At 44.3% G+C, this 10,839-nt stretch overlaps 2 protein-coding genes across 3 annotated transcripts; both read right to left on the reverse strand.

Annotated features, from left to right (window-relative positions):
- Positions 1–1,380: 1,380 nt before the first annotated feature.
- LOC119197473 (uncharacterized) lies at positions 1,381–3,947 on the reverse strand. The gene is made up of 2 exons (XM_037453809.2): positions 3,701–3,947; positions 1,381–3,184 (listed from the first exon to the last, which is right to left on the reverse strand). Exon 2 carries the CDS (start codon positions 3,129–3,131, stop codon positions 1,593–1,595), a length of 1,539 nt encoding a protein of 512 aa, XP_037309706.2. The 5' UTR covers positions 3,132–3,184; positions 3,701–3,947; the 3' UTR covers positions 1,381–1,592.
- A 476-nt stretch (positions 3,948–4,423) lies between these two features.
- im:7147486 (zinc finger protein Xfin) lies at positions 4,424–10,548 on the reverse strand. Of its 2 annotated transcripts, none has more exons than XM_037453795.2 (2): positions 9,930–10,548; positions 4,424–8,475 (listed from the first exon to the last, which is right to left on the reverse strand). In XM_037453795.2, the coding sequence occupies exon 2, from the start codon at positions 8,420–8,422 to the stop codon at positions 5,447–5,449; it is 2,976 nt and encodes a 991-aa protein (XP_037309692.2). In that variant the 5' UTR covers positions 8,423–8,475; positions 9,930–10,548; the 3' UTR covers positions 4,424–5,446. The 2 variants fall into 2 exon arrangements, with proteins under 2 accessions (XP_037309692.2, XP_062421712.1); XM_062565728.1 differs by lacking the exon at positions 9,930–10,548 and adding an exon at positions 9,533–9,839.
- Between the last annotated feature and the right edge of the window lie 291 nt (positions 10,549–10,839).

Below are 10,839 nucleotides of genomic sequence, written 5' to 3' on the forward strand. Positions count from 1 at the left end.
ATTTCAAACCCCTATGACCCAACAGACGGTTTAATTCATATCAAATGTCAGTTATTATAGAAAGCTACAGTTTAATGGAGGCGTCATGTTCTGCTGGGCCACACTGTTAGCCCATCTTTTTAACGCCACAGGCCACGAGAAGCTAACCGTTAACAACAATGGCATCTCATAACACTTTCTTTACAGCCAATCGCGCGTGTGTTTGATATAACGTTTGGTTGGTAGCGTTAGTTAACACAAGCTGCTTGCCTTAGGAGGAGAAACCGAGTGTCTCCGCGTAGCCGCTGATCGATCTGCTAGCATTTGTTAGCTCGACGCTAACATATGCGCTGTCGTGGCGTGGATGTTAGGCACTTTAGGTTTTTTTATGTTCGCGAAATGTTTCGGGATCGGATCCGTTGGTTTGGACCCGGCATTCTCTTCTTTTGCAGAGCACGTTGCTGCAGCGAGCCACTCGATATACAAGCACAAAGCAACCACAAGGCGTCGATCAAAGCGAGCGCACGGACTGGGGGGCTTCAGGTGATGTGGGAAGTTTGGAGATTATGATTTGTTCAGCAGATTGAAGTACCAAAACAAGCGTCAGGCGCTTACGTTTACTTGAAAGTAAAATGAACAATATATTTGGTTGTGGGTGAACTATCGCATCTTAAGAGTTCGGTGCACCTTATGTGAACATTATCGTCCTAATATTTTGGTTGATCTATCCGCACATTGGGTTTCGAGTTTACAATAATACAAACTGTCATTGAATGCCGCAGCGTTTCGGGATATTTACCTCATCATAAAAGGACAAGCTTGTTTTTTTGCTTTGAAATGCTCCCCCTGATGGAACATGCGGCCTTAAGACAGAAAACCATACACCAAACAGACCATTATGAAAAAGTGTTTTGCATGTATCCCAAGTTGAGAATATAGATGTCATAATTATGTCTGAAATAAGGCATCAAAAGATTATATAAACACATTTTACTGCCGCGCATATTCTTACTGCCAATGTACTTGTCAGGCACCTTGACAACTGTTCAAGCATTTAATATAAAACTGAAATACAAGTATTAGCATGTAAGGAGAAATTAAAAGCACTCATGTTAATAACCTTGTTGACAATACAAAATGCAGCAATATCCCATAAACACACACCCAATCAAATGGAAAATATTTAATACAACATTACAGTTTGAGACATCCGACACACAAGGCATAGCGGTCAATTCCAACAACCTCAAAACACATATATATATATAAAAATTAAAATACTGTGCATGACTATCCCACAAAATATGGGTAAAACAAGCACATGACCTGTTGGATTAACATCACAAATTTCTACAACAATTGCAGGGGCACCATCATTAAACCGTTTACAGAACTGACAAAATAAATCCAGCTTAATTAATATGCATGTTTGTTGCCACAAGTAATCCTATACTAATTTTTCTTCCAAAGTTTGGAAACAGCAAGAAAGCCTTGTGTTCCCGTACATTGAGGCTAAATATGTAGATGCTCTTCAAGCGCTACGGACTTAATGCTCTTGGTCCACGATGAGCAAAATATTTGACCTGCAAGTTAGATGTGCTTCCCCAGGTGTGTCAAGTCTTAATGGGGACCGATGAGGTTACTTGGTAGATCATCTCAGCAGATTTGTCTGGTCCGCTTTCAACTATGTAACAATCGTCGTCCATGTTCCCTCCTGTTTTCCCGCTCAGAGAACCCGCCCCTTGCACTTTGTCCAGACCGACGGCAACTTTGTTTTTCCTGAAATTACCAGAAACTGGAACCCCCAGCTTTCTCTCGCCATTCATCTTAGCTGCACTGGCCACTCCCTTTAGTCTGTAATGCCCTTTTCCAACTCGCACCTGCTTTGCCATAAACTCATGTGCTTTGGCACATTTGTGCCTTTGTAGCAGATGAGCAGTTTCAAAAAGCAGATGACAAACTCTACATGGGAACCTACTTGATGCAGAGGATGTCTGCATGGGTTTGCCAGATTTACCAGATGCAGATTGTGTGGGCCTCCTAAACTGGGCAGAGGGAGCAAACCCATTACTGCTTTTATTTAATGAACTGGGATTTGGACTATGACTCATCGATGGAAGGGGGGCAGTGATATAAGACTTTGATGCATCAAGTTTCTGACCCCTTCCCTGCATGGATTGAAACACATTAAGCCTATGCTTGTTTCTATTGTATGTACTAATTTTCTGATTTTCCAACTGCAGGGTGGAAGGAATCAGTGGGGATCGACTGCCTTTACTGGCTGCGCTGGGATTCTGGCTCTTGAGCTGTAGATAGGGAGCGGCCTGCAGCGGCTCTGCAACGGCCGGACTCCTGTCTGTACAGGCTACATTTGCCATCTTTGACCCGAGCGGTTTTGCAGTGATGATTCTGAATTTGGTAGTAAGGGTGTTGGGTGCTTTACAAACATGAAAGCGAGGCACTAACTTTTTGCTGGAGAGCAGCAGCCCACATCCTATACAACCAGCAACTTTATCCGTGACATGAGAGCTGTGATGAGAAATGAGAGAAGACCGTGTTGTAAAACACTGCCCACATTTAGCGCATATGTAAGGCTGTGTCTTGTTAAATTTGCGCATTGTTGGCACCAGCACAACAGGCTGGTAAAGTGTCCAAAGATCCACTGTGGGCGAACCAACACCTGCAAAAATATTCTGCATATCCTTTTTATTGGGCTTTGTGGGCAAAGATGTGTGTGACACAGAGTGCTGCAGTTGAGGCACTTGCGGTATCTGCATAGACTTCACGGCAGCTGATGTAAGGGGTGAATTAGGCTGCAAATATGTAGACGGCGCATTCCAGACCACCTGGCCGGTCTGTAGCCGATTCAGCTGCTCCTCCTCTTCCAGGCGCTTCTCAATTCTGCGCTTCTTTATTGTTCCATGATCAAGCACTTGGTGACCCGGTTCATGTGTAGTGCTGTGATCTAGCATGTGTTCATACTCAACAAACTCCGTTCCACAGGAGCAGATGTGACTCGCCGCAGAACAACTGTGTGTCTCGAGGCTTCTCCGATTGGCAAATATCTGCTCACAGCTGAAGCAAAAGCGCCCGGCGTCCATCAGGTCTCTGCCCAGGCCATCTTCCAGGACGCTGCGCCTTCCTCTCTCCATCGCCCGGTCGGCTCTGTTCTCCCGTTTGTGGGGAGCCCTCTAGAGCAGCGTTGCTGTTGGAAACGAACAAAAGGCAAAATGTGTACCGTTGGTTCAATTGCTACATTACCTGCCGTTAACTTAATAGTGACTGATGCCAGCTGAACAGGGAGCCAAGTTAGTTGTGCTAACCATTACACACAACGGAGTGCTATGCCAAAAGGCAGACAACGTAGATTTAAAGTTTCACTTGAATATTAGTTAACTTTTCGCTCGACTTTACGAATACAATTAAGTCTTAAACTTAAAATCTGTGTCAGATTACCGCTAACCAACGTCATCTTATTTTAGCCTGCAAGCATCGTTTTGTGGAATGAATAGAATAGTCATTGGTCCGATTAACGTTAACACGGCTGTATTTTTACTGTATTATACTTCACGCGGCGTAATAGTTGAGGAAAAATACGTTTGCAAGACAGGTTTTACAATTAATTTAAGTGTTTTTCACTTAAACGCGCCCTTGCCCCGCTTCAAAAACTAGCATGCTAGCGTTAGCCTCGACTAGCTCTTGAAAAGTAACGCCATCCTACCGTCACATCGATTTGTGTTGCTGGGTTTAATAGCGTGCTTTATCCTTGCAACACGCCGCACTTAGCTTGTCGATTGTCGTTTTGCAAAACCGCAAAAATCGGGCTAACTTGCCGGTGTACAGAAACGAGTAGGTGGCAATTAGCCACACCGAAAAACAAGAGGAAAGACCGCCCCCCACTCTCTTCTTCTACGAATGGCGCGCTTCTACAGGCAAACATCCGGGGCTCGCATCGCTAGAGTGACGCCTTCCGACTGGAGTCGCCTCCTAAACACAATCAAGAGTCAAAACTGTGTTGATTGTATTTTCCACAGGCTTAAATTGTTACAGGACTACAACCTATCGAAATCTAATAGCCAAAATATGATGGATCAGTCGCCTTTAGTGTTTGTGTCAACACATTTTTGGTGGCTCCATTTAATAGCATACTACTTAGGCATCGGCAGAGCTGTAGGTGGATTACATAAGAAATGATTATCAATTAGAATTTTGACTATTGAAAAAATACAGAATTTATGTTGGTATGTGATCCTATTACCAAGAAAGAAAATCAGTGGAAACACTGGATTTTCCTATAAATTAGGTTGATAAAAACAATAATTATCCAGCCTTGGTTAAGGTGGTAAATAAGTGATCAATTTTATCAACACTTGTAAGAAGAAAATCTGTTTTTTTTACTCTTTAAATACTTATGTAAATCAACAGTATGGTTGGAACAGCTGTGAAGCGATCTCTTGCACAATGTGGAATAAATAGTGCTTTGCTCGATATACTGATGGGCAATTTATTTGCCGAGTAGTGGTAAAGATGGTTTTCAAAACTTGCTGAAGTAAATAAATTCTGACCCCATTTACCATGTAATTTAATGCCATGTTTAATCTGTATCGTACATTCTAGATTCAAAGATAATCAAAAACCAGAAGAAACAAAGTGAACGTGGATGTTTAGCCCAGTTTGTAATTCCGACTTGACAGAAAAACTATACATTGCCTATTTAATTGCATTCTGTCTGTACATAATCTGGAGGCAAATGTATCAAATTAAATAAAAAATCCACATAATTAACTCAATGAGATGATTTTCTAATTTAAATCTATTTTATGCTACTGCAGATTAAAACTATGTGAACATTACAAATGACCTATTCAAAGGCCAATGCAGGTCATACATCTGGTCAAACCAATGGCTCATCTAAGAAAAACCCTTACATTTAGTATTATTTATACTGTAATAAATACCTAATGATCAAAAAATAGTAACATGCTCATTAAATTCTACCATACTATTGGATTGGACTTAATAAAGAACTTGTTTTAATAAGTATACCACTTTTTTTTTGTTTATTCAGAAAAAAAAGAATATCTGTACAAGGAGTGAAATGTAGAAACATAAAACAAGAGTTGATCCTGGCTTGAATTTAACATCTCAGATACAAAACATAACCAACATGTTTATTTAAATGGTTGGTTTATTATTACAGGGAACAACAATCAGCTACATCTAAAACCCTGTGATGTAGGTTTGTGATGAAATATCAAGAAGCCTTTACAAAATAATGAAGCTATGTAAAAAAAAAATATTTACATGTGAAAGAAAACGAGCCAACAGCAGCAAGCTACACTAAGATACTCCAAATAAATGTATAAATGCACTCAGCTGTACAGTAAACTACATTTGGCACAGATATAATAAAATGTGTTCCTCTATGTGCACCACTCCCAGGTAGCAGATTATTTTTTTGTTGTCATTAAGTAGTTAGCTGTTCATGGGTTAGGGGCTGTGTGTCTCCAGCCATGATGCGATGAATCCTCCTGCGATGGTTTTTGAGGGATTTCACGTTCGGGTATGTGCCCTGACAGACATCACAGCGGTGCGCTTCAGTCTGCTTGTGAGTCAGCAGGTGTTTCTGTAATCCGTCCACGGTGCCGAACCAGCGAAGACAAACCGGGCAACGCACGGGCTTGATGGCGGGCTTGCAAGCCCCGCTCCTCTGGTGAAACATGAGACTTATTGAGTTCGGGAAGTCAGAGTTGCAGTGGGAACAGTGGTAAGCCTTGGGCTGGTTAGTGGCCCGCACACCTTTGCATCGATTCCACAACAGGTGCCTCCGAAGGGAACAGCGCGTGGCGAACGTGTTATTGCACCGCGTGCACATGATCCGCTGCTGCTTCTTCTTTGCTGGATTCGCAGCTTGCACTGGGCGCGGTTGCTTGGCCTGAGGCTGATCCACGGGCCGAGAGGGCTGCTGCTGCTGCTGCTGAAATCGAAGCAGCAGAGGTTGCGACCGCTGTGGCTGAATTCCCTTCAGCAGCTGGTGATGAGGATGCATGTGGATCTGCAGGTGAACTTCATAGTCCGCCCAAGAATTCACGGTCTCTCCGCACGTCGGACACGTGTAGGATTCCTGCGCATGCTTCTGCAGGTGCTCCAGGAGGAGCCTCGGGGACGTAAATCCGACGCCACACTCGCACGTCACCCTCCTCGGAAGCACCGAGGGCAGCGACATAATGCCCCAGTTGCCCCCGTCGTCCTCCTTGGTTTGACGGGCCGTCGCGATGCCTGACGCGGCCGGCTGCGCGGCCCTTCCGTCCACCTTTCCGCCGGCTTCCATTGTCCGTAGCAACTGACATCTCCTCCTGTGAACCATCATGTTGTCTTTGCGGTTGAAGGTCTTCCCACAGACAAAACAAGCAAACATCGGCTTTGCGTTGTTGACGGATAGCGGCGCGCCGCCCTGACCGCCACTCAACGTTGCGGGCCCGCGTAACCTAAAGCCGCACAGCCGCAGATGGCGCCTCAGAGTAGACGGGCGGCTGTAGGTTTTCTGGCACCGGTTACAGGGGTAACGCCTCACACCGCCCCTCACAAAATAGCGCAGGCTGGGCGCCGTCGTTGCTGTTGACTTCACTTGTGCGTCATTACCAGCTTTATTGGTATAGCCCAGCACCTCAATTTCATCATCCAAGGGCATTGTCCACTCCCCTTCGTCGCTGTCTTGTTCATCACATTCTGCTTCAACTGCATCCCAGCTGCTGTTCTCTTGTCCTTGCTGGAGCGACATGCCACACTGAGAGGCATCTTTCTGTGCCTGGTTGATGGAAGATTTGGAGTAGAAAGGTGAGAAGCTTTTTGCCGGATGTGTCCAGGCCAAATCTGAAACCGCAGACTGCAGTGAATTTGGAGACGTCACCTCTACCTTGATACGACTAAGCCTGGTAACTTCGGTGCCCACTGCAACGCTCTTGTTGAGTTCAGGTCCGGCTTTGACCCCTCCATCTGTTTTGTCTTCGCTGTTTGACCTCAATACTGGCCTTTTGCGAAAAGATGAACTGGCGTGCGGGTAAGGGGCGGAGCCTGGGCCCTGACACTTGTGCATTTTCAGGTTCCACCTGCGTGCATAGTTGTGCTTGCACAACGGACAAAAGAATACTTTTTTTGAATTGTTCAGACTGTGGAAGGGCACGATCTTTTGTGGGAAAGAGCTTGATGGCGATATGGTTTTGTTTCCTAACTGAGGGCATACGTGATTGTCAGGTAAAGGCAGCCGGCCAATGATGAGCTGTTTGCAGCGACGGCAACATTTAATCCGTTCTTTTTTGTGCAAGAAATGATGCTCGGCCAGTTTGTCTAAATTGTGAAAAACCCTTCGACAGCGGCCACATTGATATTCCCCATATGTGCCATTACTGAAAGGAGCCATGAGCTTTTGACGGGTTTCAAGGACCACAACAGGGGAGAAAGTCTTTGTCAGAGAGACAACCCTTTTCTTACTGCCCTCAAGAATTTTGCTGATGGATGGAGCTTTTGTCTTAACACCAGGTTTTGCAAGCAGTCGCCTCAACTGTGTTATCGAGAGATCGTTAATCGCGGACACTTCAGTTTTTGCAACTGGTGTTATATCAACAGGGACAACTTCTTGTTTGGGGGTAACGGTGTTATTGTTTTGATTTGGCGAGAGAGGATTTTGAAATCGGTTCATGTATGCTGATGCCAGCAACTTCATTAGGGGTTTATTAATAGACAAACTCTCCCCCTTTTTGCTGCTGGGAACAGAATTTGTTTTGTCTAGCAAACTCATGTCCTCTATAGTCTCCGCTGATTGGTCTGCTGGGGCTGACATGGTCTCAAGTGGTTTCTCACTGGGACCTTGAGTGGGTTTACACTGGCCTTGAGGAGCGGCTGCTATGGATGGGACATCCTCCAGGCTTATATCGGTTTTGTGGTCTGCCAATACGGGTAATTTGACATCTGGAAACCTTGAGGTAGAAGGGACACTGAGAACCAAAGATGACGGAGTTACTGTTGGAACGAAGGATACATGCTGGGAAGGAAAGACTTTATCACAATCTGTTCCACCAGAAAGAACACTATTACTGTCCAGAGGTTGTAGAAGCTGTGGTTGAGGTACATGTAGTCGCTTATGCTGCAGCATAAGACTGAAGTCTTGAAACTCCTCTCCACAATCACAAATAAAAAAAGAAGGAGAATGGCTATCAGGCAAAAGTGTCGGTGGACTGGGATGCTCACTAGAAGAGTCCATACTACCAAATAGGGTTTCCCGTTGGCTGATGTTAGGCTGTGACGGGGCAGGGACCTTGGAGAGCGCACCGGCATGGGTTGCCTGATGTACAAGCAAGGACGCCAGTCCAGTGAAGGTAGCTGAACATGCCACACAACGATACACCTTTGGTGTTGAAGTACTTCCCTGTAACCCAAGCATCATGGCAGCCAAACGTACAAGGCAATCCGGGTGGTGTGGTCATGCAAGGACGTTGCCTGTAAATCACAAACAACATACACAAATATTATGTTACCAAGTAAGAAGGGACACACAACCACAATTTGAACATTGTTTGAAAGAAGAAAAAAAAAAAGCTGTTTAACCGTTTAAACCACTTTTTCATCTACTATTTCATTCATTTCACTTCTAAATGTGGTTGGAACGTGGTTATGACAAATTGCATTATTGTTTCATATTTAGTGTTTGTTACAGGAATTGTATAAAACCATATGATAAGCAATTAATTTGTGTCTTGAGTTATCACAATTTGACATTCCTACCAAACAACATTTTTAGGTAAATCTTTTCCCCCAGCTGGAACAATGCCAAATTTGGCCCCTTTCAAAGAGTCCTAAATTCATATGCATAGATGAAGAAAAAAAACTTGGCTGGCATTTTCCCCCAGCGTCTAACTCAACAGAGCAACTATAAGATGCCCTGGATTTCAGAAAAAGACGCTACGCCGCCTGCCCATGGGGCAGCAAATCCATCTGGTCTTTCTGCAGAAGATCACATCTCACAGCTGCAAACTTTGGCATAATTTCGACTGGCTTTCTACAGCATGCTTAGCTTCCCCATGAGCAGGTGTTTTTACACACCTACAGGGGGAAAACCATGCAGCCATGCAGTGCAGTGCTCTGAGCAGAGGCCTAACCATGACAGTCTTTACCAAGCGGGGTAGTGGATCAAAAATAATTCATAGGACATACATGCTCATGTAACACATTTAGATTTATTCAACTACTGTTTTCTCATCTGTAAAAATGGCCCCCAAAATATATGTAATAACTAATATAAAAATATTTTAAAAAATGGATTATGTTAACCACAATGTCCTGTTGAAACAGAAGGAATCTTGTTTAAAAAAAACGTTAAATTCGTTTAAATATTTAAGAGCTCTCCAAATACGTTCACGGTTTGCATTGCCGAGTGGCTTTAATGATTTGATTAGGCCAATGACAACAAGGTAAACCACAAACGACCACACATACGGCGGAACTTCAACACAGAACCACACACAAAAAATCAAGGTAGCTAGTTAGCTAACGTTACCTCCAGAACATTGGCAATCGCAAGCTAAGTCAGCGTTAGGTTGCTGGAGCTGACCACGATGCTCACGAATGCAGAGACGCGATCTCCTCAAAAACACAGTCTTCCATAACGTATTAGGTTTCAATAAGACGTAACGTTAATATTAGCACGAATAGCTTGAGCGCTATTCACCGGCTACGGTTGGCTAGCTCGGCATCCGAGCCTAACCACACGCACGAGCCCGCGGTGCTGCCGATGCATCGCAGAGCGGTTGCTAGCGGGAGCAAACCGGGGCGAAGGCCCGCGGAACGGAGTGACGTTAAGGGACCATCGCAAGCTAACGTTAGCTACCTGGTCAAACGGAGCGTACTCCCCCGCACAATGACCAACCGTTCGTTTACCTTCACACACTACTCACCGGCCAGGGGTCAGTCAGCGTGTTGTGCTCAGTGACTGGGCTGCAGAAGACGAGGTAGCCCCGCCGCAGACCGCCGTGCTCGTAGGTTACCGCGGCTCTGCTCGGTTCTGTCGTTAACAAATGTGATGCTGTGTGCCAGGAGGACGGGGCAGCGAGCCGAGAGGAGGAGCAGGCGCGGAACAGAACCACTCCTGAGGTTTGCACTACGCATGCGCACCTCACCCCAGCCGGGTGTGGGCGATTCCCCGTGGCTGCGCCCGTCCAGGACGCTGCGGCCGCGGTTTAAAATTGCAGGTCATGTGACTGGCTCCATCCATCCATTGAAAAACTAAAGCCAAACTTTTCGAACTAAAATAACGCACAGATGTTAATGAGCGACAAGCTTTGTTTGTATTATCACACTTTTTGCCACATGTTTTGCATAGTTTTTTCCCCCAAGGCGCGTCAAGATGAAGTCAGTTTATTTAATATTTGATGTATAGTGTTGTCTTTTTGTAAACACAATTTAGTAATTCATCAGATTAATCAGTCTTGTACATGATATGGTGACTAACACAAACGATTTCTTGATACTATGGCTGAGCAGTACCTATGATGGGTCCTCCAGGAACAACCCTTATTAACAAGGTCTATCAGATTTTATGGTCTAAAAACAAGGCTCACGAAAAAAGCCCCTTCAACCAAAACCAAGTTTACCATATCCGTTATATGAAAACTAGTGGCCTTAAACTAACCTGGCTTTATGGGGCTGAGCTATCTTTGAACTAATTTTACCATAATTCAAATATATTTTTCTTAAAATAAAATGAGTAAAACTTTTTTTAGATTGACCTACTTTATCTCCCATTTTAGATTTGTCTTTTAATATAAATGTTTGTTTGTGATATTCAAAAAATAAAAGTTCTTAAAA

This window comes from Pungitius pungitius, chromosome 11 (genome assembly GCF_949316345.1).
Source record: "Pungitius pungitius chromosome 11, fPunPun2.1, whole genome shotgun sequence".
NCBI lineage: Eukaryota > Metazoa > Chordata > Actinopteri > Perciformes > Gasterosteidae > Pungitius > Pungitius pungitius.